The 26,383-nt window shown below is 43.7% G+C and overlaps 1 protein-coding gene across 2 annotated transcripts in view; it reads right to left on the bottom strand.

Moving 5' to 3' along the window:
* The window catches only part of SEMA3A (semaphorin 3A), a 194,222-nt gene that overhangs the window by 11,372 nt on the left and 156,467 nt on the right, over positions 1-26,383 (bottom strand). For both annotated transcript variants that reach the window (XM_028728772.2, XM_028728771.2), the window contains 8 exons: positions 23,819-23,961; positions 22,256-22,370; positions 22,062-22,131; positions 21,116-21,260; positions 17,948-18,167; positions 14,026-14,117; positions 9,153-9,194; positions 5,194-5,351 (listed from right to left, as the gene is read on the bottom strand). In XM_028728772.2, the coding sequence (XP_028584605.2) occupies positions 5,194-5,351; positions 9,153-9,194; positions 14,026-14,117; positions 17,948-18,167; positions 21,116-21,260; positions 22,062-22,131; positions 22,256-22,370; positions 23,819-23,961 (985 nt within the window). The remainder of the gene's footprint in view (positions 1-5,193; positions 5,352-9,152; positions 9,195-14,025; positions 14,118-17,947; positions 18,168-21,115; positions 21,261-22,061; positions 22,132-22,255; positions 22,371-23,818; positions 23,962-26,383) is intronic.

Here is a 26,383-nt window from a genome sequence, read left to right as displayed (position 1 = left end):
CAGAGACATCACCTTGTCAACAAAGGTCCGTATAGTTAAAGCTATGGTTTTCCCAGTAGTGATGTATGGAAGTGAGAGCTGGACCATCAAGAAGGCTGATCGCCAAAGACTTGATGCTTTTGAATTCTGGTGCTGGAGGAGACTCTTGAGAGTCCCATGGACTGCAAGAAGATCAAACCTCTCCATTCTGAAGGAAATCAGCCCTGAGTGCTCACTGGAAGGACAGATCCTGAAGCTAAGGCTCCAATATTTGGCCACCACATGAGAAGAGAAGACTCCCTGGAAAAGACCCTGATGTTGGGAAAGATGGAGGGCACAAGGAGAAGGGGATGACAGAGGACGAGATGGTTGGGTAGTGTTCTTGAGGCTACCAGCATGAGTTTGACCAAACTGCGGGAGGCAGTGGAAGACAGAAGTGCCTGGCGTGCTCTGGTCCAGGGGGTCACAAAGAGTCGGACACGACCAAACGACTAAACAGCAACAAAAGGGGGGGGGATACTTTAGAAGGGAAGCCTGACCCACAGAAACTGAGCTGGTGAAGATTTTCTTGGCCTAAAAACAATTTGGGGAGGTTTCTCCTGCTGGATGCCTCTGTCAGGAAAGCAAATGGCCCAAGCAGACAACGCTAGGGATATTATTAGTTATAGTCAGAGAGAGATGTCACCCAGAGATATGGATGCTTGAAGGAAATGATCCATTCCTTTTGTGAACAACAATCCAAACCATTTTCTGTCAGTGTTCGCATTCAGAAGTCAATAATTCCAACCCATGTGGCATTGTTGTTGCAGTAGCCAAGGCCCTGAGGGGTATTGATTACAACTAAATGAAGTGTCTGAGATGCAGGCAGTTGGATTCAGGAGAGTTCGGCGTGCGCACCAGGGAGCCATGGCTTCCTTCAAACTAGAGTACAGCCATGTGCACACCATGCCATTAAAGCACATTCAAAACAGATTCCTTCCCTCCAGTAATTCTGGGCACTGCAGCCTTCCCCTCTCAGAGTTACACCTCCTAGCAACCTGTATCAAATGACAAGCACACAATTCTTTGAGGTACTGTATTTTTCACTCTATAAGACGCACCAGACCACAAGACACACCTAATTTTTGGAGGAGGAAAACAAGAAAAAAATATATTCTGAATCTCAGAAGCCAGAACAGCAAGAGGGATGGCTGCGCAGTGAAAGCAGCAATCCCTCTTGCTGTTCTGGCTTCTGGGATAGCTGCGCAGCCTGCATTCGCTCCATAAGATGCACACACATTTCCCCTTACTTTTTAGAAGGGAAAAAGTGAGTCTTATTGAGCAAAAAATACAGTAAATGATACACTTCGAATCTGCTTTCAGTGTGTGGCATGTATGCAGCCCAATCTCAAATGCGGCATCTTCTCAGAGAAAGTGAGATCAGCCAAGATTTCTCTAACCCAGTTTCTTTAGATTATTTCATTTCCTCAACAGGGATTCAGAGGTATCCAGGCTAGGGGTTGCTAACACCTGGCCCAGGGAAGATCCACTCCCTCAAATGGTTATTCCCTCTTCTTGGTAACCAAAACCCCACTGGTTTTGATGGCATCAAAATCTTTTTTTAAAAATTAAGTAGACACAGTGCAAATTAAACCTCCCGATGACTAGGAAGGGGGCAATAACTGTCCTCTTCAGATGAACTGCATGGATCAACTGGGAGTTGGGGGGCTGTGAGCCTGTGTGGGACACCCATTTCTGGCAACACCTGCTGCTGGAATGTGACCAAGGGAGGCTGCCAAAAAAGGCTAAGCATCTCCATTCTAGACTGCTGCATACATAAAGGTAAAGGTAAAGGGACCCCAGGCATCCGCCTCTGTGCTCCACCAGTATGTTTTCCCTTACTGACCACTGGAAGTCCAGTTGTCAGTCCTGTTTCTGCCACCGTGCAGGTTCAGGTCAGGTAAAGGTAAAGGGACCTCTGCCCATTAGGTTCAGTCGCAGACGACTCTGGGGTTGTGGCGCTCATCTCGCTTTATTGGCTGAGGGAGCCGGCGTACAGCTTCCGGGTCATGTGGCCAGCAGGACTAAGCCGCTTCTGGCGAACCAGAGCAGCGCACGGAAACCTTCCTGCTGGAGCGGTACTTATTTATCTACTTGCACTTTGAGGTGCTTTCGAACTGCTAGGTTGGCAGGAGCAGGGACCAAGCAACAGGAGCTCACCCCATTGCGGGGATTCGAACCGCCGACCTTATGATTGGCAAGTCCTAGGCTCTGTGGTTTAACCCACAGCATACATGCCATACCTTTAAAGCATGCCTCAAGTGTCCTGGGAACTGTAGTTTGCCCCTTGCAGAGCTACAATTCCCAGCACCCTTAACAAATGGCACTTCCTAGGATTCCATGGGAGAGAAAAAATGCACATAAAAGGTATGTAAAGTTAAAGGTACCCCTGCCCGTACGGGCCAGTCGTGTCCGACTCTAGGGTTGTGCGCTCATCTCACTTAAGAGGCCGGGGGCCAGTGCTATCCGGAGACACTTCTGGGTCACGTGGCCAGCGTGATGAAGCTGCTCTGGCGAGCCAACACCAGTGCAGCACACGGAAACACCGTTTACCTTCCCGCTATAAAGCGGTACCTATTTATCTACTTGCACTTGGGGGTGCTTTCGAACTGCTAGGTGGGCAGGAGCTGGGACTGAAAGACAGGAGCTCACCCCACCGCGGGGATTCGAACCGCCGACCATGCGATCGGTAAGTCTGAGGTTTTACCCACAGCGCCACCCGCGTCCCCATAAAAGGTATGAGTTAATAGTTATTCAGTATGGCTTGGCCACCAGTTTGGTGATGCAGGACAATGAAGTACTGATGACTAGAGTCAGAATTTAAGTAAACCTCAGGTGCTTGGGTTAAAAAATCTAAAGCAATGCTTGCCACAGAATAGGATGAATTATATGTCTTGGTTAGAACATTAGGTTAAAAACCAGTTAGTGGGTTGAATCACTACCAAAATTATTATTACAACCCATAGCAACATGTCTTTAAGCAACACCAAACCACCTACTGGATCTCTCTTTCTTTGCTTTAATAATGTTTTGCTCCTTTTCAAAAAGAAAATCTGCACTGTAGAAAGGAGAACTATGCCTGTGTTTGCTTTGTCCACTTCCTTTGTATCAAAAACAGTAGTGGCAAAAAACTCCCTGTTCAACCCATGGAAAAGAGATGCCTTTGAGCAGAAGAAAGAACAGGGCAAACAAAGATGTTGTGAAGAGGCTGAACACTTCGCTTGGAGAAGAAAAGAAACAGCGACGGAAGAAGAAGTCAGGCAAGTGGGTTGTGGGGGAGACAAAAGAGGATTAGGTCTCTGAACAATGATGGAAGCTCATCACAGAAGCAGAAGTCAAGGAGCCAGGAAAAACCCTCACATTTTTCACCCCTGGCATCTGTTGTATTCAGTGAAGCTTCTTTGGATTTAGTCAAAATCTAAAAGATATTCCTCGGCCATAAAGGCCCCCCACCTCCCCAAAAAAGCACCATTAGGCTGTATTCAGTCTAAGTACTACTTAGACCAGGGGTCCCCAAACTAAGGCCCACGGGCTGGATAAGGCCTGAGGGGCTCATTTATCCACCCCACGGCAATCCCCGCCACCTGCTCTTACTGGTGCTTTGCTGCATGGCTGCCCACTTCCAGGTCGGAGGAGCACCGGAAGTAGCTTGTGCGCATGCGCAAGCATTATTTGCGCACGCGCAAGTGTTATTTCCAGTGCACATCCGGGTTGGAGGAGGCTCGTGCACGTGTGCACAAGCTATTTCCTGTGCCCCTCCGACCCGGAAGTGCGCCGGAAATAGCGTGTGCGCACACGTATGGGCACGCGCTCCCCTGCCCTCTGGCCTGCTGTGCGATTGGCGCTGGAGACACTGGCCCAAGGCGCAGTAAGTTTACTGACCTCTGACTTAGACCCACTGATATTCATAGACATGGCCAACTTAGGCCTGTTGCTTTCAGTAGGTTTGCTGCTGAAACGTAGCTGAATACAACCCAGTGGCTTTTTACATCAGTGAGCTAGGGTTATACCCGTGGATCTAGTCCCACTCACAAATATGGGGGAAATTTATACTAATTAGGAAACCTGCTAATCTGCCTGCTAATTTGTAGGCTCAATAGGAACAGATAAACTGCAACAAAACATGTCTCTCCCATATCGGTCTCTACTGACACATCAGGCGCTGCAACCTCCCAATGGTTTGACTTCACCTCCAAAGGCAGACTTCTCCATTGTCTCTCAAGGCAGACGGATGCCACCATGAATGGTGTGTTCAGGAATTTGCTTCAGCACAGGAAGGTTTCCCTGGAACTCTCAGGGAGTTGCATGAGGGGATTGGTCCAATGTCCTCAGGTGCACAGACTCCTCTCCAGATAGTTCTGAAGATGGTTTCTAAGTGAAAAGTCTGAGTGATCTGGAACCCTGACTAGACAGGGCTCCCCAGTGTCCAACAGAGCATGGTCAGAAACAGTCTTCAGACCTTTGTGCTAAACATGCAAAGGCCAGAAGTGGAGTCTGCGCAGCCAGACTCATTGGCGCAAGACTTCAATGTGCACCCCTGCCTCAATTCCTAGGTGAAGCCGTCTTGTGTTCAGGTGAACACCTGAATGTGGCCACAGTCTAAGCCAGGAGTTCCCAAATTGTGGTGGTTCATAATGTGTCCAGGGATCAGTGGTTGAAGATGCACACTGAATATTTATATTGATTATTAATTGCATGTTCACTGTGTGGCTTATTTCTATGCATTCTTCTGCGGAATTCCTGTTGTAGCGCCATAGAATATAAAAAATAAAAACGACAATTAAAAATAGAACTAAGAATCATACTGCACTTAGCACAGCACACTGCTACAATGGGCAGAAAAATCATGAAGTGATCTGCCATGGGTTTTTTTTGGCAATTTTCAAGTGGTCTGCAAGGGGAAAGTTTTGGAACCAAGGGCCTAAGCAGAACCCAGGTATCACTTGAAACCAGTAGTGGAAGATGGGGCAGCAGCACTCACCTGACTGCTGGTCACAGGGCTAAGTGGTGGTCAGGTGGAAAGCCTGATGGATTGGCTCCACCAGTGCATTTGCCTCATGCCATGCCACCCCCCACCACAGCGATGCAGGTGGCTGACAGTCAGGTGTGCGCTGCTGTCCCACCATGGTGCTCACCTTGAAGGAGAAGTGGAAAGACACTCAAATCCAGCCTTACCTCTTAGCGGTGGGAAAGTAACGAGAGCACGAGGCACCATCCCAGGCGCAGTATGGGTCCCTAGCAAGGCAGCACTCTGCACATGCTTTACCATACACATCGCAGCGGTGCAAAGGAAGCTGTGAAACTCCAACAGCTGAGCCAATGTAGAGCTGTTGCTGTTTGTGGCAGGAGAGAGAGAGAGAGAGAGAGAGAGAGAGAGAGAGAGAGAGAGAGAGAGAGATGGTAAGTAAGTCTGCTTCATTCAAAAAGAATCTCCTTCATTTATCTCTCAGCACTTTTAGCACTTTCAACATGCCACACAAGTTCTAAAATTCAGAGTCATTCGACTCTTGCTTCTTCTCTGTGTTAAGGATCAAATTGGTTAAGAAATTCCATTTGTGTGGATTCCAGTGTGGACCGACCTGTCTCACTCCTCCTGGACTAATGTGCGGACTACAATTCTTGGCTCAAAACGTTTTAGGATAAAACATATTTAGAAATGCATCCATTAAGATAAAATTATTTCAATATGCGTTCTGCAATAAGATATGTAATTACAACTGTATTTAAATATTCATTTTAAAAAAACAAATAGGATTTTGCATGCATTTTTTTAATAAAAAAAGGTAAGTTGCAGATAAATACGGAAACAGGATGGAATGGACTTTTAGGAACAAATATATGCAAATTTGATACAGACCAGAAACCATCTATCTTTATAAAGGAATCTCCCATAGGGAGAGTCAATTTCCAGCTGTGCCTAAAGTGCTGCAAGGCCCTTTTTGAACATTACATCATGCAGCTGAACATGGGGATGTGGATTCCTGTACATACCAGCTTCCCACTCCACATTTCCATAGTCCACACCTGCCTATCTGCCCATCCTCCCTTCCAGGTCAACTGAATCCTGAATACCACCTCCAGCCTGACAAATTAAGGTTCCTCCTGCACGGCAAGGCCCTTTGTTGTTGTACCTGAACTATCACAGAAGCCTCAAGCGTTTCATAAACTTGATTCATTTGGAAGGTTAACTAACAAGAGTCTTCTGCCGCCACCTGATTAAGCAGAAAAACCTGGAGAAAAACACGCTGCCTCGACTCTGGAGGTCTGCAACTGCCCCTCTGCTCCCACAGAGCAACTGCAGGCACAAGCTCCTCTGTTTACTTCAGTGGGGAGGGAGGCAGCCAAGGGATGAGTTTTGGGAGGCTGCTTTGATTGTTATCTTTTGCTCTGCACGGGACGTAAAGTTCATCACGTCACTCCGTGAAAAGCCCCGAGTTCACAAAGAACAATGCATTTAATATCTAAAGCTGGGAGTGCTCAAGAATCAGGAATCAACATGCTCTCAAAAACGCCTCTAATTCAAAGATGCAATCAATGCCAGGAGCTTGTCATAGTGCATCACCTACGTGTATTGTTTTCTTTCCTCCTCCCTTCACTTGGGGCTACACCAACACTTTATAGGCTTCACTTTACGTGAATAACTTAGCTGGAGAAAACTTTTAATATTGTAAATTTGTTTTCCGAGGGATCAGGGAGTATTGTAATCCCTCCTGAATACATAAAGGGGCCTTTGATCGAGAAGTTGTGCTTAAATGCATGGTTCATTATACAGTGTAATCTGCTCCTTTAAAAAAGAATGTACTTGTAAAAATAATCAAAAGCAGAGCATTCTGGTACCATATGAACATATATATATATATATATATATATATATATATATATATATATATATCTTGACAGCTTTGTTTTGAAAATAGTTTTCTCTATAATAGCACATTCTTTTAAATCTCCCCCTACCACTTGTTGTTTTAGGTGATAAACTGTGCGAGGGAAGTGGCCCCAAACAAAATATTTCATGTCAAACTCATTCATTTTAGGCAAGTTTCCAGTACTCAGTGGGGTTCCTAGCTGGACTGCCCAGAATTCTGACTATTGAGATGGCTTTACCCCTTTCTCATCGAAAGCTATATCAGTGGCTGATATGATACGCATCTGTTTTCATATCTTTAAAAAGAATACCAAACATATGCATCGGAAAGATTTGTTATAAATTTAGAAAAGTTACATAAATAGAACATGGGCTTGTGGTGTATCTGCCGCTTGCCTCAAGATGTTCCAGAAAGCACACAAAAAGGGTTTCCAAACACCTATCCAAGTCTGTCTCACAAGTTTCATTTTTACAAAATGTGTCCGTTTCAGCCACCATTACTCTAGTTCTTGTAAGAAGATCCTGTGCCCAAGCGTGATGGTCCTTATTTACGTTAGAGACTCAGTACAATGCCTCCAGCAGCGAAAGAAGCCTAATTCCGATATGTAACTCTACATTATAAAAACAGCCCTGTACAAAGTCAGACCAACAGCCCACGGGTGAGTCTGCTGGACTTCCCTCGAGATGCTGGGGATTTAACATTCAGAGCTAAGCTAATGGCCCTCCCTCATAGCCTTTGGCCAATAAGGCTCAATTTTAATGCAGCTTCATCTAATGGATAAGGGAACTCTCACATTTTATCTCCAACAAATTCCATGGTGAGCAGCTTTAGAGACAGGCAGGCCAGTCTTCCCATCGTGCAGAAGGTGTAAAGAAAGTGGCCTCGCTCTGCATCTTCAGGCTGCCTCAAGGATGTAGGGTGGTGCAAGGCATAGCTGTCAACTTTCAGGTTTGAAAATAAGGGATCAGCAGCCTCAAAATTAAGGGATCAGCAGCCTTACCTGTCCTAGGGAGCCTCGAAAATAAGGGATCAGCAGTCTCACCTGTCCCGGGGACAGTCTATGGAATATCTAACAATCTGGGATAGCAGCAGGAAGCAGCGGGAAATGGAATAAGGGAATTTCCCACAAAAAAGGGGAAGGTTGACAGCTATGGTGCATGGTGCTAAAGTGTGCTGTGGGAACCAAGCCCTCCGGGTTCCTTTGCCAGAATGGCTCCTCTTTCATGTCTTCCCTTCGTCATCTTTGAAGTGCCTCCCAGATTCTGAGTGCCAAAGTACTGTCGTGCATTTGTGGAGGGCCACATTCCCCTATATTCCTGAGTCCAATCGAAGTAAGACTCAGTCAAGGCTGGGGGAGTTAAAACTGTGCCAAACAAGGGACCCCTGAATTTAGCATGTTAAAACACAAGCCAGGCTGGCTTCCTGCATCCTGGAAATCACCAGCTCCAGATGGGTAGCAATTGCTTGACATTGATAGCATGACAACTCCCACTTTGTATAAAGCAGTTGCTATATACTGAACACTTCCATTGTGATCAATGGGCCTTTGTAAAAGTGAATTTTGCACATTCATTAGCCCCTAGTTCATGGGTAGGCAAACTAAGGCCCAGGGGCCGGATCTGGCCCAATTGCCTTCTAAATCTGCCCGCAGACGGTCCAGGAATCAGCGTGTTTTTAAATGAGTAGAACATGTAATTTTATTTAAAATGCATCTCTGGGTTATAGGAAACATAGGAATTCATTCATTCCCCCCCCCCAAAAAAAAATAGTTTGGCCCCCCACAAGGTCTGAGGGACAGTGGACTGGCCCCCTGCTGAAAAAGTTTGCTGACCTCTGCACTGAACACTTCCATTGTGATCAATGGGTCTTTGTAAAAGTGAATTTTGCACATTCATTAGGCCCTAGTTGGTGTTATAGAGGAAGAAGCAGGTGAGAAGGAATTGTGCCAATGCTGGAGAACAGGAGATTTGACCCTCATGAGCTGCAGCCAGTGACTCCTGGGGATGCAACATCTCTAGAGCTCGGAACAAGGATCTTTGTTTCAGAGACTAATTAGGCAGTTCATTTCCACTTTATAGCTAGCGAAGCACACGTCAAGACTTTCCCTCTTCTTTGTCTGTCAGAATTTCCATGAGAAACTAGAAACATTTATGAAAAGGGATGGGAGGCAGCTGGCACCAGTATCTTTTCAGGCAAGCAAGTTAAGGTCTCTGAAATATGGGACCCAATAAATATTGAAGAGTCTCAAGATCGTATGTACAGTACCTGCTTTGTGGAAATCTTCATGGCTGAAATAGCTGTGGGTTCCTGGAAAAGAGAGTTACAGTTATAGCAAAGATGCTTTAAATAGCTGCTTCCCTTAAGACGATGAGAACTGGGTGCCTCGCCGTGGATTGCTCTTACTGACTTTCACGCTGAAACAGCGTTGTTGCTATGGATGCATTCAAATGCACTTGTGCCTGCGCAATTGTGCATGTTGAAACTCAACACAAGGATTAATCAAGCATGCATTCTACAAAGGTCCAGTGGAGGCGTCATAGCAGCCCTGCAAAAATAGTGGTTTGCAAATTGGGAGCCAGCTTCAGGAATGCACACCTATGTGTTATCCCCCCTTTAACCATGGTTTATCAGGGATGCTGGTGGTGCTGTGGGTTAAACCACAGAGCCTCGGACTTGCCGATCAGAAGGTTGGCAGTTCAAATCCCCGTGACAGGGTGAGCTCCCATTGCTCGGTCCCTGCTCCTGCCAACCTAGTTCAAAAGCACATCAAAGTGCAAGTAGATGAATAGGTACCGCTCCGGCGGAAAGGTAAATGGTGTTTCCGTGCGCTGCTCTGGTTCGCCAAAAGCAGCTTAGTCATGCTGGCCACATGACCCGGAAGCTGTACGCCAGCTCCCTTGGCCAATAAAGCGAGATGAGCGCCGCAACCCCAGAGACGGTCAAGACTGGACCTAATGGTCGGGGGTCCCTCTACCTTTACCTAACCATGGTTTAGCATCATACTGAAGCTAACCAGGGTCCCTCTTCTTCAGGGCTTATCAACTGCTGTGTGATTCCTTTGCTTCATAATATTGGCAACTGCTAAGGGGACAGAGATCATGATGATGTCACCATACCAGTAAATATGCAAAATGGTATGTAGAGGAGGACAACTCTGAGCAGGGCTGCTATTTCTGGTAGGAATTCCACACTGAGGAATATGTGTAGATCTGTCTTATGGATTGTAGATCTTTCTATTTTCTTATAGTTTCCTCATACGGGTTCAGTTTCTATCAAGGTACGCTGACATAGCCTGCTTCAAGCTTTCACACTTCACCCCCGGCGAGCCCATGGGGAACTGGATATGGCTCAGTAGATGCTAAGCATGCAGACTCTCCAGTGCAAATGGGTTATTAAACTTGGTATTGGAAGGCATCAATTACAGGCCTTACCGAAATGTTTGCTCAGCTGTTCAGGGAGACACTGCACAAATCAGGTTAAAAAGGCATTTGTTATCAGTGCAATACATCTGGAATGCCTTCAGTTTGGCTGGAGCTGTCAATGGAAAGTGTTGTGTTCGGCATACTGCAACTCAGGCTGTTAAATTCATTCTTTGGTGACATAAAATTAGATCCACCCACCCCAGGGATATGTGGAAACTCAAAAGTGATGGGTTGCATTGAAACTTCGTATCAGATTTCTACCTAGGACTCGATTCCTTTGGCGCATTAACCAACCCCCCTTCAAACTGCAGCTGCACCTGCAAGGAGAATAATTTCAACAGTATTTTATGGCAGCTGATAAGGAGCTCTGGGGTCATGCTGAATGTTGAGGTGTGTGCATCCCCAGGCACCTTCACACAAGGATGTTCAATGCAGCAAGGGAGCAGAGGAATTGCAATGCCTCCTTCTACCGTTTTCTGGTGGTCTCCTCTTCCCACCTTTTCATTTTGCCCTTCAAGGGCAAAGCAAGGGCAAATCTGCACTGCCACGCCAAATAGGGCCTTTGCCAAGCCTGTCTTTCTCCTACCACTTTCCCTCCTGACTGCTAAGCCACTTTGGACTTTGGAAGTAGCTTGGGACAAGCGGAAAGCAAGGAGGCAAGGAGGTAGCTAAGCACCCATCCTCTTGCCCACATGTGCAAAGGCCACTAAGGGTGGAGTTTCAGCCTCCATGTCAGCTGTCAAAGATGTTTTTGCTGTCAGTTCCATCACTGAGTCCACCCGTTTTTTTGGCTAAGGACTCACCTCGCCAGATTCTGCCAGCCTCTGTTTCTGATTGATCAGATACTGCTCTGGCTCAGCCCCAGACTTGCATGGGTCAACTACTAGTCACAGCTCCATGCCCACCCCAGCACAGGTGGTGGGACTCAAAACCAAAAGTTGGAAACCACTTTTTCAAGGCTGGAAAATGTGATACAATGGTCCTCTCCATTGTAAGGCAAAAGCCTCCAGGACAGAAGACATGATTTGTTCCAGAAAGTGAGACAAAGCACCTCTCCTTTTAGAAATTAAGCTCTTGGCTTGTCTCTTTAATTTTTGGCTTAAAAGCGTGGCATTTTTGGCTTAAAGCATGGCATTCGTTTTGTTTCATTTGTAGAAGCTCATGCAACGGCCAGGTCCCTAGACTGCTTTATACTATAAGTAGCCGATTTGCTGCAAGCAACAGAGAAAACAACCACAGGGCACCAGCTACTCTTGTGATTTCATCTCATCCCTTGAGATTTATTTCTTGTTCAAAACCAGGGGCTCAGATACCCACTGCACAATTAACCAGAACCTGACAATGAGGCACACCTCATTGAGTCAGTGACTCATTCATTTCATTTATTTATTTACGGCTATTAGCCCATAAAATATGTACAAACATATTTTATTCACACACAGGTTGCGCTTCCGATGTAAAGCCCAGAACGTTGCATGCAAACAGTCCTAGAATAAAGGTAAAGGTAAAGGTACCCCTGCCCGTACGGGCCAGTCTTGCCAGACTCTAGGGTTGTGCGCTCATCTCACTCTATAGGCCGGGAGCCAGCGCTGTCCGCAGACACTTCCGGGTCACGTGGCCAGCGTGACAAGCTGCATCTGGTGAGCCAGCGCAGCACACGGAACGCCGTTTACCTTCCCGCTGATAAGCGGTCCCTATTTATCTTGCATCCAGGGGTGCTTTCGAACTGCTAGGTTGGCAGGCGCTGGGACCGAACGACGGGAGCGCACCCTGCCGCGGGGATTCGAACTGCCAACCTTTCAATCGGCAAGTCCTAGGTGCTGAGGCTTTTACCCACAGCGCCACCCACGTCCTAGAATACATGGCCCAAATAACATGGTGCCAATTCATAAGGCAAAGCAAGCAAGTGTTGGGATGGGTGGAAATCAAGAAGTCTTGCTTTGTAGGATGCTGCTTCTAGGAGATGGGAAATCTTAATAATAATAATAATATTTTTTTATTTATATCCCGCCCTCCCCAGCCGAAGCCGGGCTCAGGGTGGCTAACAACAATAAAATAATACAACATTCTAAAATAATAATAATAATTTAATAATAATTTATTATTTATACCCCGCCCATCTGGCTGGGCCTCCCCAGCCACTCTGGGCGGCTTCCATAAAAACCAAAAATACAATAAAATATCACATGTTAAAAACTTCCCTGAACAGGGCTGCCTTAAGATGTCTCTTGAATGTCAGGTAGTTGTTTATCACTTTGACATCTGCTGGAAGGGCGTTCCACAGGGCGGGCGCCACTACCGAGAAGGCCCTCTGCCTGGTTCCCTGTAGCTTTGCTTCTCGCAATGAGGGAACCGCCAGAAGGCCCTCGGCGCTGGACCTCAGCGTCCATTTCATTAAAAAATTACTTCAAATCAAATTGATGGCAACCATTGGGCTAAAAGTTCTGTGAAGATTGCCAAAGGAGGGAGTCAGGCTGTGCCCTGGCCAAAGGCTTGGCGGAATAGCTCTGTCTTGCAGGCCCTGCGGAAAGATGTCAAGTCCCGCAGGGCCCTAGTCTCTTGTGACAGAGCGTTCCAAATCTTGACATGGGACAGCCTGAGAGGATTTGCGAATCAGAACAGGGCTATCGTTTTCTTTCTTTCTTAAATCTTAGCCAGTTAAATTTTAAGAGTGACAATTAATTAATTAAGTTTACAACAATTTGCAGGTGAATAAACAAGAATTCTGATGAAACATAGGAAGCTCTCAGAGGCTTGGTCCATCTAGGTCCGAAGCATCTACAACGACTGGCTCTGGCTCTCTGGGGATCCAGTCAAGGGATCCAGGCATCACACCTGAGGCCCTTGCCTCCCTGTGATCTACCACTGAGCAAGGAAAACAAACAATTCCCTTTGTTTCTAGACAATGCTTCCATATGCTGCTGTTGGCATCATTTATAAAAAGGCATCTCTCGCTGCGTAGAAGAGATGTGGAATCCCACTTCCAAGATAATTTGTAAATTCTTACATTAAAGTAACTCCTTTTTTAAAAATCTGCCTGGCTGACTATGGGACAAGTTTTTAACTGATCAAAATGTTTATTGAATCAAGTTGATTAATCGGCAGTACAACTCAATCTCAGCTTTATCTTCTCATTTTCTCCATACTCCCCAGGATGGCACGAGATCAAAATCCATTTAAACAAAAACATGCATTGGAAATCAGCTCCTAAAACCATGCCAACTTTTGCCTACATTGTGTACTTCTTCAAAATTATTCTTAATTGTCATGTCATAGAAACCCTCAATGTCAGATAACAGACTTTTCACTACGCCTTTGTCTTCATGTCATGTGCCCAGATGTAGAATTAATTCTGTATATTTTTCTGGGGAGAAGACAGGCAGCAAGACCTTCAAATGTTACAGATGGTTTTCACTGTAAATTGCAAACAGTCATATCTATTGGTTTGAGCAGCCCAGTGAACAAGGGGGGGGGGGGGAAGGAGGGGAGGAGAGTCAGCAATATAATTTTTGCTATTAGCTCACAACTGGCACTGAAAGCTCTGAGGTTTATTTTGACTAGTGCCTGAATCTCTAATTGAGAAGCTAATTAGAAAGGTTTGCTGGACGATTCCACAATAAACCCTGTCTCTGCAGCTGCCTGTAGAGGGTGGCGAGGGCAGTAGCAGCAGCAGCAGGGGAGCGAAAACAGATAACCAACTTTTCAATCACACTCACCCGAAAGACTGTCATTTCTTCCAGCAAAACTTCCTCCAAATCATGCCAGGTCTCTTTAGGGATAGAAACTACCTTCAAAACTGTCCCAATATCTGAAATAAAGACAGATAACCATTTTCCCCCTTGAGTCCAAGAGCAGTCCAATCTCAGATCTACAGAAGTTTTATGTTTCCCACAATACAAATTATCGTATTTCAAAAAGGGGATTATGCAGCAATGCGTTCTTTAGAGTCGGCTCCATACAATACCCACTTACCTTCAAAATGATCTCAAAAGTTCTTAAAAGTTTCCAAAGAAGGATTATACTAAAATCTTTTAATTGCATAAACCCCCCCCCAAAAAAAAATCTGAACCCTGAACCCATTTTAGCTGTCAGCAAATGAACAGGGCAGTGTAATGTTACCAATGAAATGTCAGCTGCCACAAATGTGTATTTAAAGCCAGGAATACACAGGATCAGCCAGGGCTACATTTTATGATTTATTCTCAAGTCCAAAGTATTTCATGTTTTCTTTTTCTTTCTTTTTAAAAAATAATAATACAAGGGCAGATGTGAAAGTGAGACTTCATGGGGACACGCAGACAGCTGGAGGGATGCTGCCAAATTAATTAAGTTGTCAGATCTGTTAGGAATCAGCTGGTGATTCCGAACAGCGCAGAGTTTGAGTTGAGAGTCCTGCATTGGACTATATGACGTTTGGCGTCCCAATTCTATGATTCTTTGAGATACAGCAACCAATATTGATGCTGTGTTTTCTCAGAACCTTATTAGGCATAGTGGACAGCGTCCCTGGAAAATATATATATATACACACACATATATATACATATATATATATATACACACAGTATAGTGGTAGCTTGGGTTAAGTACTTAATTCGTTCTGGAGGTCCGTTCTTAACTTGAAACTGTTCTTAACCTGAAGCACCACTTTAGCTAATGGGGCCTCCTGCTGCTGCCGCGCCGCCGGAGCACAATTTCTGTTCTCATCCTGAAGCAAAGCTCTTAACCCGAGGTAATATTTCTGGGTTAGAGGAGTCTGTAACCTGAAACGTATGTAACCTGAAGTGTATGTAACCCGAGGTACCACTGTATATAATTTCTATACCGCTCTATACCCGAAGGTCTCAGGGATGTTCACATAAAATATAAAATACATACCGGTAAAATCAAAACAAAACCAGCAACCCAATAAAAAACAAACAAACCCAAAAGAGCCAGCATTTTTAAGCAGGGTATAGGATGTAGATCAAGTCAGGCAAAGGCCTGGTTGAAAAGGAACATTTTTGCCTGGCACCTAAAGGTGTACAGTGGTACCTCTGGTTGCGAATGGAATCCATTCCGGAGGCCCGTTCGCAACGTGAAAAGCCTCCAACCTGAAGTGCCATATCTGTGCAGGTGCATGGCACGATTTGGCACTTGTGTGCATGCGCGAAGTGCGATTTAGCGCCGCCTGCGCATGCGCAAGCGGCAAAACCTGGAAGTAACCCTTTCTGGTACTTCCGGGTCACCGCGGGATGCAACCTGAAAAAATGTAACATGAAGCAAACGTAACATGAGGTGTGACTGTACAGTCATACCTTGGGTTGAATGTGCTTCGGGATGAGTGCGTTCGAGTTGCGCTCTGCGGCAACCCGGAAGTAATGGAGCACGTTACTTCTGGGTTTTGTCACTTGTGCATGTGCAGGCGCTCAAAATGAGTTCATGCGCATGCACAGAAATGGCGAAAAGTGACGCGCAGGTGTGCAGACGTGTCGTCGGTGGTTACATTCGCTTCTAGATGTGAACGGGGCTCCGGAACGGATCCCGTTTGCATCTAGAGGTACCACTTTATAGTGAAGGCGCCAGGCAATAGCTAGTCAGTTGCAGGGTTGCTGAGAACTGTTTGCAAGGGGCAAACTAAAGAGCCCAAAATTATAAGGGAAATAATTTCCTTTGGATGTGTTTTAAATGTATCCTGTGTGTGCAGGATTACCGACTTTTGGCCTTGCCGCTGTTCATCTGCCTCCAACGGCAGCTCTTTTTTTTGGCAGCCGGTGATAACATTTCTCCCTCTACTGTGAAAAGCTTCCCCTGCCGTAGGCAGACAAATCACTTCACCCAACACTGCAGAATAACTGACCTGCAAATTGTCAGTTTTTCTTAACTGGAGTATTCCAGGTGGAAGAGGGGAAGGGGATAAAAACACTTTACTAAGCTTAGAAGTTGTGCGGGGATGCGGGGGGCAAAGGATGTCATTCGGAAGCTACCGTTTTAAACCAAGTCTATATCAATTTTGTCAGCATCAAAGACTAGAAGATTTAAGTTCTTGCAGCAGGAGGAGGGACCACTACAAAGTAATGGAGAACTGGATTATTGCCACGTTTAAAACATTTTGAATTCTACAACAGAGGTTTGACGAAGCCAAAGCAGTCAGTTTAGCAGATAGGCACAATCCTTGCATTAAATCTTTAAGATAAATAGTTCTATTTTAAGAGGGACCTCCCCCCCGCCCCATTAGCGGTTTGCTGCTCTCTAAAGCCTCTGAGGTCAAATGCACAATGTGTTAAGCCTTACAGTGTCTCTGATCAGGCCTCAGGCATCCAAAGCGAAGCTTTATCTGTACTCAAGATCAGGCTTACGTGGAATAATATTTCAAACAATTTCACACAAAGTGAACCAGGCCCCTCATTTCAGATCAGCAAGCTTTGGCGAGTAACTCATCTTACAAGATAAAATTACTGTTATTAATTCACGTTTACTGAAAGATGGACTCGAGACTGTGTTAAATGATCCGCTCCTGCCCTCAAGCCAAATTATGAGGGCAAAAATATGCATTTTGGTTTGCTGGAGAGGGATTGAAGTGAACCATCACTGAGGTGAGAGTTAGAGCAAAGTATCCAGATGTATACTTAAAACAACGACAATGCTGAATTAATCACATTTCCTTTCCACTAGGACTCAGGGAAACAACATAACTTACTTTCTCCTTAACTTGCACTAGACCTCGGGAAAAGATGTATTTTCATTTAGCGTTTATTTTTGTTTAGGTGACGCTGCTGTGGCCAAACCAACCCGATAATCCCTTGCTATAGTGGGAATTGTAATCTCGTTCTCTGAGATTAATCAGACAGACCACATTGCCAAGGTAACTGTCAGACTCAGGTGAGATTTAAGATGGCGCTCCTTGTGAGCTGGGTAGGACTGCAGAGTGGAAGACAAGGAGACGGTCTTGCTTTTCCAGAGATCAGGATAAAAAAAGACTTAAGTCACACACAGCTTGAACATAATCCAAGCTTTAATTGAATTAGTATTAAATTGGGAGTCCCCAGGGGTTGGCAGCTCCTGAACCAGAAGGAGAATACAGAACTAAAGGCTGCTGCATACAAGATAAAACAAAGTGTTTTGGACGAGTGTGCTCTCCAATGTGCTATATTCAGGACATTTATTTTGGGGAAGTATTTTGGATATGGGAAATTATTCAAATGTGCAAGCCCCAAGCTACAAACTGAAATGGCATAGTCCGGACACAAGTTTATCATCCAGTGAGAAACTGGGTCTAGAGTTATTTAAATGGATGTGGTCATTACGTCAATCAAGTAAATTGCAGTCCACCCAAAATAGTGCCGAACCTTGCTTGTAAGCAATTCAGTGAGCCACAGTAGAAGACACAGACAGGGGCTTTTTTTCAGCAGGAACCCACAGGAACTCAGTTCCAGCACCTCTCAGGCAGGTGCCATTGCCATTCAAAGAGAACAAGGGTTCATGGTGAGTTTTGGCACCTCTTGTTTTAGAAATATAGCACTGGCTACTTTCCACCAAAAACTGCTTTGGTGCAAGTCCATTCATGTTGACGGTACTTGCACAGAAGGAATGCCAAACATCTTGGACTCTTCCGCTCTGCTTTCCATTCACTGTCTAAAGAGGTTTGCGGAGCCTTACCTGTCCCAATGAACATGACGTCATACTGGCCATCCTCTGCATCTACCCGATCGACCACGATTTGTGTGAACTGGTAATCCAAATCTGTTTTGATCATTATGGGGCGATTATTGATGGGAAAGACAGGGTTGTACATCGCTGGGTGGCTTCTTGCGAATGTGATGACTTCATCAGGAAGATCCTTGGTTGAGTCAAAGCCACCAAATGTTTTGCTTGGACACTGGGGAGGGGGATGGCAAAAGAGAATATTGTCAAGAGATTACAACAGTGAAATTCCCATTTCCTCAGTGTATACACTGAGGTCTTCACAACAAGCTTAGGTTTTCACATGGTGCTGCATCATCATCATACTGTGTCCAATGCTAGTCCTGCTCAGAGGTTTTATTAGTAGTGTCCTTTATTTTAATAGGTCTACTCTGAGTAGGACTAAAGTTGGTTACAACCTAGCATCACCAATATAGAGATAGATGAGTCAATCTGTGTCGGAATATACAATCCCTCCAGTATATGCAAGCCAGTGACTTCCCTCTCTCCTCATTCCTAAAGACGTGCAAAGTGCTTTGAACACTTGAAGTGTAAAATATTGATAGCATTATTATACTTTATGTTCATTTCCTTTGGTTTAAGAACACAAATGCCCTAGTGTTGCAATAACCTGCATCGCCTATGTATTCCTAAAACATACAGCACTTGAAAGCCAAAATGTAATTAAACAACAATCCTGATCTTGCAACACGCTCTGTAGGGAGAAAAATCAATTATCATGGCTATCATCTTATTAACAATTCATCAGGGAGGACATTAAAAACAACAACACGTGTCTTTTAAAAGAATAGGAAGGTGTCCTCCATTGCAGCACCAGTTCTATGTAGCCTGGTTTTTATCATATATTAGGTATCATTTTATTATGTGCTTTTTCCTAGCAACAAAACTCAAGTATCCACTTTTATTAGTGAATATCAGAGCCTGAGATAATTGCATATCAAACACAATTAAAAACCAGAAAAACTGCAGGAGGTTCCCTTCTTCTGTTTTTTGTTATCAATGCCACATTCTAGCAGTTAAATAATACCAACAATTAACAACAGTTTTTTCATAGCTTATAGCAATTTTGCATTAAAAAAAAAATCCATATTTCACATCCCAAAGGCAATCTTGATTTTCCAGATGGAGTGCAATACTGATTACTTGCATTAATTAGATAATGATTAATCGGATAATGTATGAGAAGTGCTTTGAACAAGAAAAGTAATTTAGAAGTGCTAAGTATTGTTAATGCAGCTGGGAATTCATATACAAGAACATGTGTGAATAATCTTTTTGGATTTTCTAAATGGACTGTCTCAATCATTTTCAAGCAGCCATCTATAAACGTTGAATTTACAAGGAACAAACATACTACGAGACGTCCAAGGACGTTGTGGGCACTTTCCCCTCTCAAATTCCCCAGTTCAGTGGTGCACTGGGATCCCTTAGGAAACCTAAGTGCTAAATCATTTCAAGGAATTCATCCTTCATATACTGTATTGATTTCTTGTTTGCATCCCTAGTGCTTTAAATGGAAGCTGTGAAGCTAAAAATCTGTGTTGCCTCCGCATAATCCAGCTGCCCTTAGAGCAGATTAGCACGGCCCGTTCCTCTGCAAAACGTATATTTGGGGAGGCACCAGCCACGTCTTTCCTAGAGCTGAACTGTCCTTCCTCCATGGTTGTGTGCAATTGTAACGATCATTTCAATGATCGCTTCATACCACTTTGAAATATTTTTTATCTTGCTGTACACCAGCCTGATGTTTTGTGAGAGGGCAGTAGCTAAGTACTTTAATACTTCTGTGAACCACCCTGAAACCTCGGGGTATAGAGAGGTATATAAATTCAATAAAAAATAATAATAAACAAACAAATAGAAATTCTTTGGCTGTGCAGACAAGCCTGTGATTCTCAATGGAGCACAGGTTTACTGCACTTAAGGGGGCTGGCAAATAAAAGATTACTAGAGGTGCAGTACAATTTCATGCATGTTCACTCTGAAGTCATCCGCAGCACATTTAACAGGTCCAATGGCCAAATTACGTTTGGTTTTTGCTACATAGTTCTGCCCTTGGATGTTGGGTTTTTTTTGTTTTGTTTTGTTTTTATCAGTACAGTATACTAGGGTTGGGACACATACAGTGGTACCTCGCAAGACGAATGCCTCGCAAGACAAAAAACTCGCTAGACGAAAGGGTTTTTTGTTTTTTGAGCTGCTTCGCAAGACGATTTTCCCTATGGGTTTGCTTCGCAAGACGGAAACGTCTTGCAAGTTTGTTTCCTTTTTCTTAACACCGTTAATACAGTTGCGACTTGACTTCGAGGAGCAACTCATAGAACGCGGTGTGGTAGCCTTTTTTGAGGTTTTTAAAGACTTTGGTGATTTTTGAAGCTTTTCCAAAACTTTCCCAACACCGTGCTTCACAAGACGAAAAAAATCGCAAGACGGCAAAACTCGGGGAACGAATTAATTTCGTCTTGCGAGGCACCACTGTATTCAGAAAAAACACACGTATGGACCTCTCAGAAAGATGCCGCTTCATAGTATGTGGAAAAACACACTGTGTTATGGTCACAGGTAGGTAGCCATGTTGGTCTGCCATAGTAGAAACAAAATTAAAAAATTCCTTCCAGTAGCACGTTAGAGATCAACTTTGTTATTGGTATCAGCTTTCGTGTGCATGCACACTTCTTCAGATACCACAAAAGCTCATACCAATACCAAACTTAGTTGGTCTCTAAGGTGCTGGAAGGAATTTTTTTTATTTTGTTTCTAGACTGTGTTATGGTCCTCAACACCAAAAATCCCCTCCCCTTTTCTCTGAATGTATTGATTGACTCATAATTTATTTTTTATTTATTTTTTAATATTAGACTTCTCATCATAATATCTCAGGGTGGTTCACAAGATCAAGGCATTTAAATGAGATGTCTTTCACAGTTAGAAGGCATGCAATACTATTTCAATAGGCAATTGAAATTCCTGCACTGCTTTGGGTGGATGAAATCAATGGGCATGTTTCTAGAGCGATTCCTCAACAATTATCCCTACAGAGAAAACAGTGGTATTCCCCCCCAGATAAATGCCTGCCGATACTGCTTGGGCACCACCTAACTGCCCAGTGAGTAGGACACTTACAGTTCCTGGTCGTGGGTATGGGACTCTTCCTTGGTAGGGAACCCATTGATAGTTGGGACCATCTCTGTGAGCATATGGACCCAGAAACACCCTCCTCACGTCCGTCATGCTATACATGCACACAGCCGATCCTTTAAAGATGTTGCTAATAATAGACAGGGTGGAAAAACAGATAGGTGGAGAGAGAAAAAGAAGCAATTGTTTCTAAATTAGAGAGGTTCTAGAAATGCCAGCTTTCCATTTATTTATTTTCTGTTGCCAAAAAAAGCCGACAGTGACCTTGTGCAATTGTCTAACCTAATCAAAATGAAATGCTTTGAAAATGGCATTCAGTCGAAACAATTTACTTTGATAGAGAATTATATCCACATTTTAATTTCCCCTTCCCTCCATGATCTTCAGGCATTTACTGTCCTTTAAGTCCCCTTCTTCTCCCTAGCTAGCTGTGTTTGCTCCAGCACCCATGGGGCTCTGCTTCTTTGAGCACATACAAACCAGGCAAGCGACAACCCTCTGAAAGGGTCTGGAGTTGTTGCTTCTATGGTGTGTAAATTCTCTCTGAAGAGCCAAAGCAAAAACATAGGGATAGGATTTGGCTTCCAGGTCAATGGAAACAAAAAGTTTGCATTCAAGACACACCAGAAGCAATTAGGCCTCCAACATATTAGTATACAACATATACTAAGAAAAGGGTTAATGCAGAAAAACACACACACACACACATTCTTTTAAACCGTGTGGCTGCAGACTTCTGAGCGATTATATATATATATTGCTCATAGGAAAACTTCAGTTCATTAACCTCTTACATCTACTACTTTTCTAGCAGTTCAAAGGTTGAGAAAATGCCTTCTCTTTTAAAGGACCATGTTAACAAAGAAAGCTTTTAAAAACGGGCAGCCTCCATGCACTCCCCCCCCAAGAAGTAAAATGATATGTCTGCTACCTGGAAGTTGTAAACACTCCATAGATGATTGGGGTTTTAGGGTCCTTTGAGTTCATTAGAAACACATCCTCTGTGAAAATAAATAAAATAAAATAAGGGGAAAGAAGGAAAAACAGCCGCCCATTTAGTAATGAGCATGCAGCGGGCCAGAGAGAGAGAATGGCTCTGTCTTCAGAAACACTTTGACCACTTACGGAGCTCATCAAAATGAGTGTCAATGCCGTTGGGACCTGGAACCGAACAAATCAGGCGTGCTTTGAGGAAAGTGGTCCACTTGTTGACGAGACTTCTGTGGCCACCAAAGTCATTCTACAAAAGAAACAACTCATGTCAGGACATAAAAACAGAGTCTTCTTATTGTGTAGGAAATCTGACTGCACCTGGAATGTGTGGAGGAAAAGTCAGTGTGGAGAAGCCCTCAGTGATATGGAACTGGTGGAAATGACTGGCAGAATCCGAGACCAGGGAGAAGAGTCGGTGGAAGAAGACTGGAAAAAGTTTAAAGGCCATTTACAGAAACATTGTAAAATTAATGAATGCTAGAAGAATGTTGGAATGAAGTGATATGGCTTTAGTAGAAATGTTATAAGGAATTAAGTATAAATAGATTAATAGAGTATTAAAGGGAAAATAAGGTTAAAATGTGTTAAGATAATTATAGGATAGAAAACAGGGGAAGATGGAAAGGAATTGCTGAAATAATTAATAGAAGTGGAATACAAAAAGGGAGGTGTGAGGAGGTCGTGGAAATATGTGAAAGAAAGATAAGATATTGTAATTTTTTTCTTTTTTTGATGTGTTTTTAAATTGTTTTTGTTTTGTCTTGTTAGTTTAATGTTTTAGTGTTATGTAGTGTTTTTGCATTGTAATGTACTGTTCTTTCTTTTTTTTGTAGTGTTTAAATTGTTGTAAAAGTAATAAATATTATTAAAATAAAAAAGAGAGAGAGAGAGAAGCGCTCAGTGAAGCTGTAGTGACACATAAGAGTTCCCACTTCAGTGCAGCCCTGTGTAGGGTCCCACCTCCTCCAAAATAAGCCTGCTCCACACATGGCCTTGTCCAGTTAGGAACTGGAAGCGGCAATATAGCACCCGAGGTTTGTGACTCTCTGTGCAGAATCACCATGAGGTTCAGAGGGGAAGAAGGAGGTTTGTAGCTGGCTGCAATCCATCGGCCCAGTTTACAGGTAGCCTCTGCTACTAGTTTTCCAAACTTTACCCCAAAGAGGAAAGGTATATCTCACTTAAAGACAACGAGAGCATTTCCAGACTGTTGCTGGAACACCTGCTTTTACCACAAGCTTCCCAAATGAAGACTGGAATATAAGCCTAAAAAGAGAAATAACTGTTCTTACATGAAGTTGGAGTCACAGGCCCAGTTCAGGTGAACAGAATGCCTCAGACCTGTGCGTTACCATGGGCGTCTATGCTTCCTTTGCTGTGAGAGCAGGAAAGCAAAAGCTTCTGCTTTATTTCAGCACAAACTGCAGTTCCATGTTTTGTTTGAACTCGGGAACTGTGGTTTGTTCGAACTGAAGTTAGTTTAAGCAAACCAGACTCAAACTGAGCCCAAAGCTTACCATTGTTAATTCCTCATCACATAAAACATGGATATGGCCATTGTTAAATACCTTATTATACCTATTATTTGACACATTTACCCACAGTACTAAATATACCGGTATTAGTGAAGTGATCTTTCTTTACAATTGGAAGAATATGATTGTGAGTGTATTCATCATCCAGTCACAGTTTTACCTTGCAGATCTGTCCTATCCTGGCATGCGTAGCTTTCCCAGAATGCTCCCCATCAATTGCATTTTCACGGAAGAAAAAATAGATCTTGTCATCCTCTGGGTTGTCACTTTCGGGGATCAGGTGAGCGCTAATAAACCGAGGATCTGAAAAGAAAGTGCAAGTGTGTACTACAGTAATGATAGATGGATTACAACAAAGGATCAGAGGGAGTGGGGGAATGGAGCTTATAAATATCTATTGCCTAAGCTTTGGGTCATTGTAGATCTTCCCCAGACTTGGTAAAGGATTTCACAGTTTCTTCTTCCACTAAAACTTGAGCACTTACTACGATTTGCCCACAGGTTCCTAAAGACTTAGCTACTACACTTTGAGGCTGATACGACTGAGCTATGATTAATGTTCATGATATGGACAAAAACAAGTAGATGAAATTTTGAGGAGCAGCAGAAGATAGGGCAACGTTAGGACCAGCCGAAGTTGCAAGTTGATTTATGATCCTTGGCGTGAGTTAGAGTGAGCAATCTTATTCTTCAGTTTCTAGTCATCACCCATTGCTGAGGAGAGTTTGCCCATCACTTTAGCGGGAAAATAAATAGGGAGACACCAATCACAGGGAAATGAAAGGAAGAAACCTCCAGCAACATAAAGGGAAAAGGCTTCTATTAAGTCCAACCTGTTTCAAACCAAGTTCTTTCTCAGGATCAGTGTTTCTTTCTGGGGGGGATGCAGAGGTACGCATACCCCTAAACATTTTGTGTGAATCTATATTTGGCCTCATTGAGGGGCAGTATTTCAATATGAGTGGGAAAATGAGAGCACCCCTAAACATTTTTTAAGAAAAAAAGCACTGCTCAGGATCATTATGAATATAAACAGTATAAAACTATTAAACACACACACACAAACAAACAAACAAACACAATCTTTGGGGCACTTGTAATTTTATCAACAAAGGAAAGAAAAGGGATTACTGTTTTTTTTATCCTTTAGAATGTTCTGATTTCATACTAAAACACAATATTTCTTTAGTTATGCCTAACCAATGTAAATAACACATAAAGAAAATGGTGCAAATTAACTTCAGTAGCATGTGCTTCCTGGCCCTGATCCAGCTTTGCTCATACACAAAAAGTCGCACAGAAAGAGAACCTCCAAATTTGCTTTGAATTTTGCTACTAGTGGCATCAGCTGGGAGGGCAATATGTCTCTACACCATATCATCAAAGGGCTCAGCCTGCAAGTTTACTGGCGGCAGCTGAGCACTTCAGTCCAGATCTCTTCTTTTCATCAAAATCTGTTTGATTTTGAGTTGCTTAATATTGAAACAGCACCCCAGGCTGAAACGGAAAACGAATACTATGAGTTAGGGGAGTTCTCTTGCACAACACCGGAATAATTTTAAGGGAATTCACTCTTGAAGCAAAATATAAAGCAAATTTGGAGGTTCTCTTTCTGCTTTCATGGAATCGGAGGGATTCCATGGGAAACCAAGAGATTCACTACATTACGTAAAGAGGAAGGCGCCTCAGCTGGACTAGAGTAACTATGCAAGTCACTGCATGAATAAATGGCTTTGGAAAGCATTTTCACTGTTTCTGACTGGTCAAACTTCCGGGCTGTTTAGCCACCTGGATAAATCAAGATATTTCAAATCAATGAAAGAATGTTTTCATGTCAGCTGAGCAGCCATCTGTGCTTTTGATCATTTAGTTTCTGTTCTCTGTAGCTCTGCAATTCCTACATAGAGTATAAGAAATAAACAAAGCCGATAGGATCGGTCCAGAGACATGCATTTATAAGCATGCGTGCATTGCATACGAAGCAACCTAACAGCACAACAGAAGCTTTTCATGTTTATGATGGCCTACAAGAATGAAGAGAGCACAAAAAATATTTCAACGTGCGCGCACATACACACACACGCACACAGTCTGCTCTATCTGTTAGTTTCCATCATGTTGCGTTCAAGCAACAGCAAAGCTCCAAACAGCCACGCTGAAAACAAAAACAAAACCATCTGCTCATAACTCTGCTTTTGATAAGCAACAGGAAGTGACCCCCAAGTTTAAAAGTCAGAATGTAAGGCATTTGGGGATGTATGAATATAATATTTTAAAAGTGATTTGAAAGGAGAAGAGTTCACTAGTGTAAACATATGCAGCTGCCTTGTATTGAGTCAGATCATTGCCCAGCAGAGTCTCTTCTTATTGGCTGTGTCTCTCCAAACGCAAATCAGATTCTGATGAATCCTAAATCCTAAGCTTAGGTCTCATGCCCAGAAAGCAGGGGGCCAAGTGGTTGTCCGCTTGTCCCGTGCTTTCTAGGTCCTCATCTGAGTTTTTCTTGCCACTTTCCCCTGGAAAACCCACTCTTTAGCGCTAAATCGGAACAAACAGCAATTCACACAACACGCAATTGCCAATTGTTCCGATTCAGGGAGTTCAACGTTGGGTTCCCCTGGGAGAAAGCAGAAGGGCAAACAGAGGGGTGGATGAGCCCTTCACTGAGCTGATTCACAGAAATTCAGGATATGTCTGTGGTGAAAATGGTTCTCCTTCAAATCAC

The sequence above is a fragment of the Podarcis muralis genome, chromosome 6 (genome assembly GCF_964188315.1).
Source record: "Podarcis muralis chromosome 6, rPodMur119.hap1.1, whole genome shotgun sequence".
Classification (NCBI taxonomy): domain Eukaryota; kingdom Metazoa; phylum Chordata; class Lepidosauria; order Squamata; family Lacertidae; genus Podarcis; species Podarcis muralis.
This window is presented reverse-complemented; position numbering and strand designations above follow the sequence as displayed.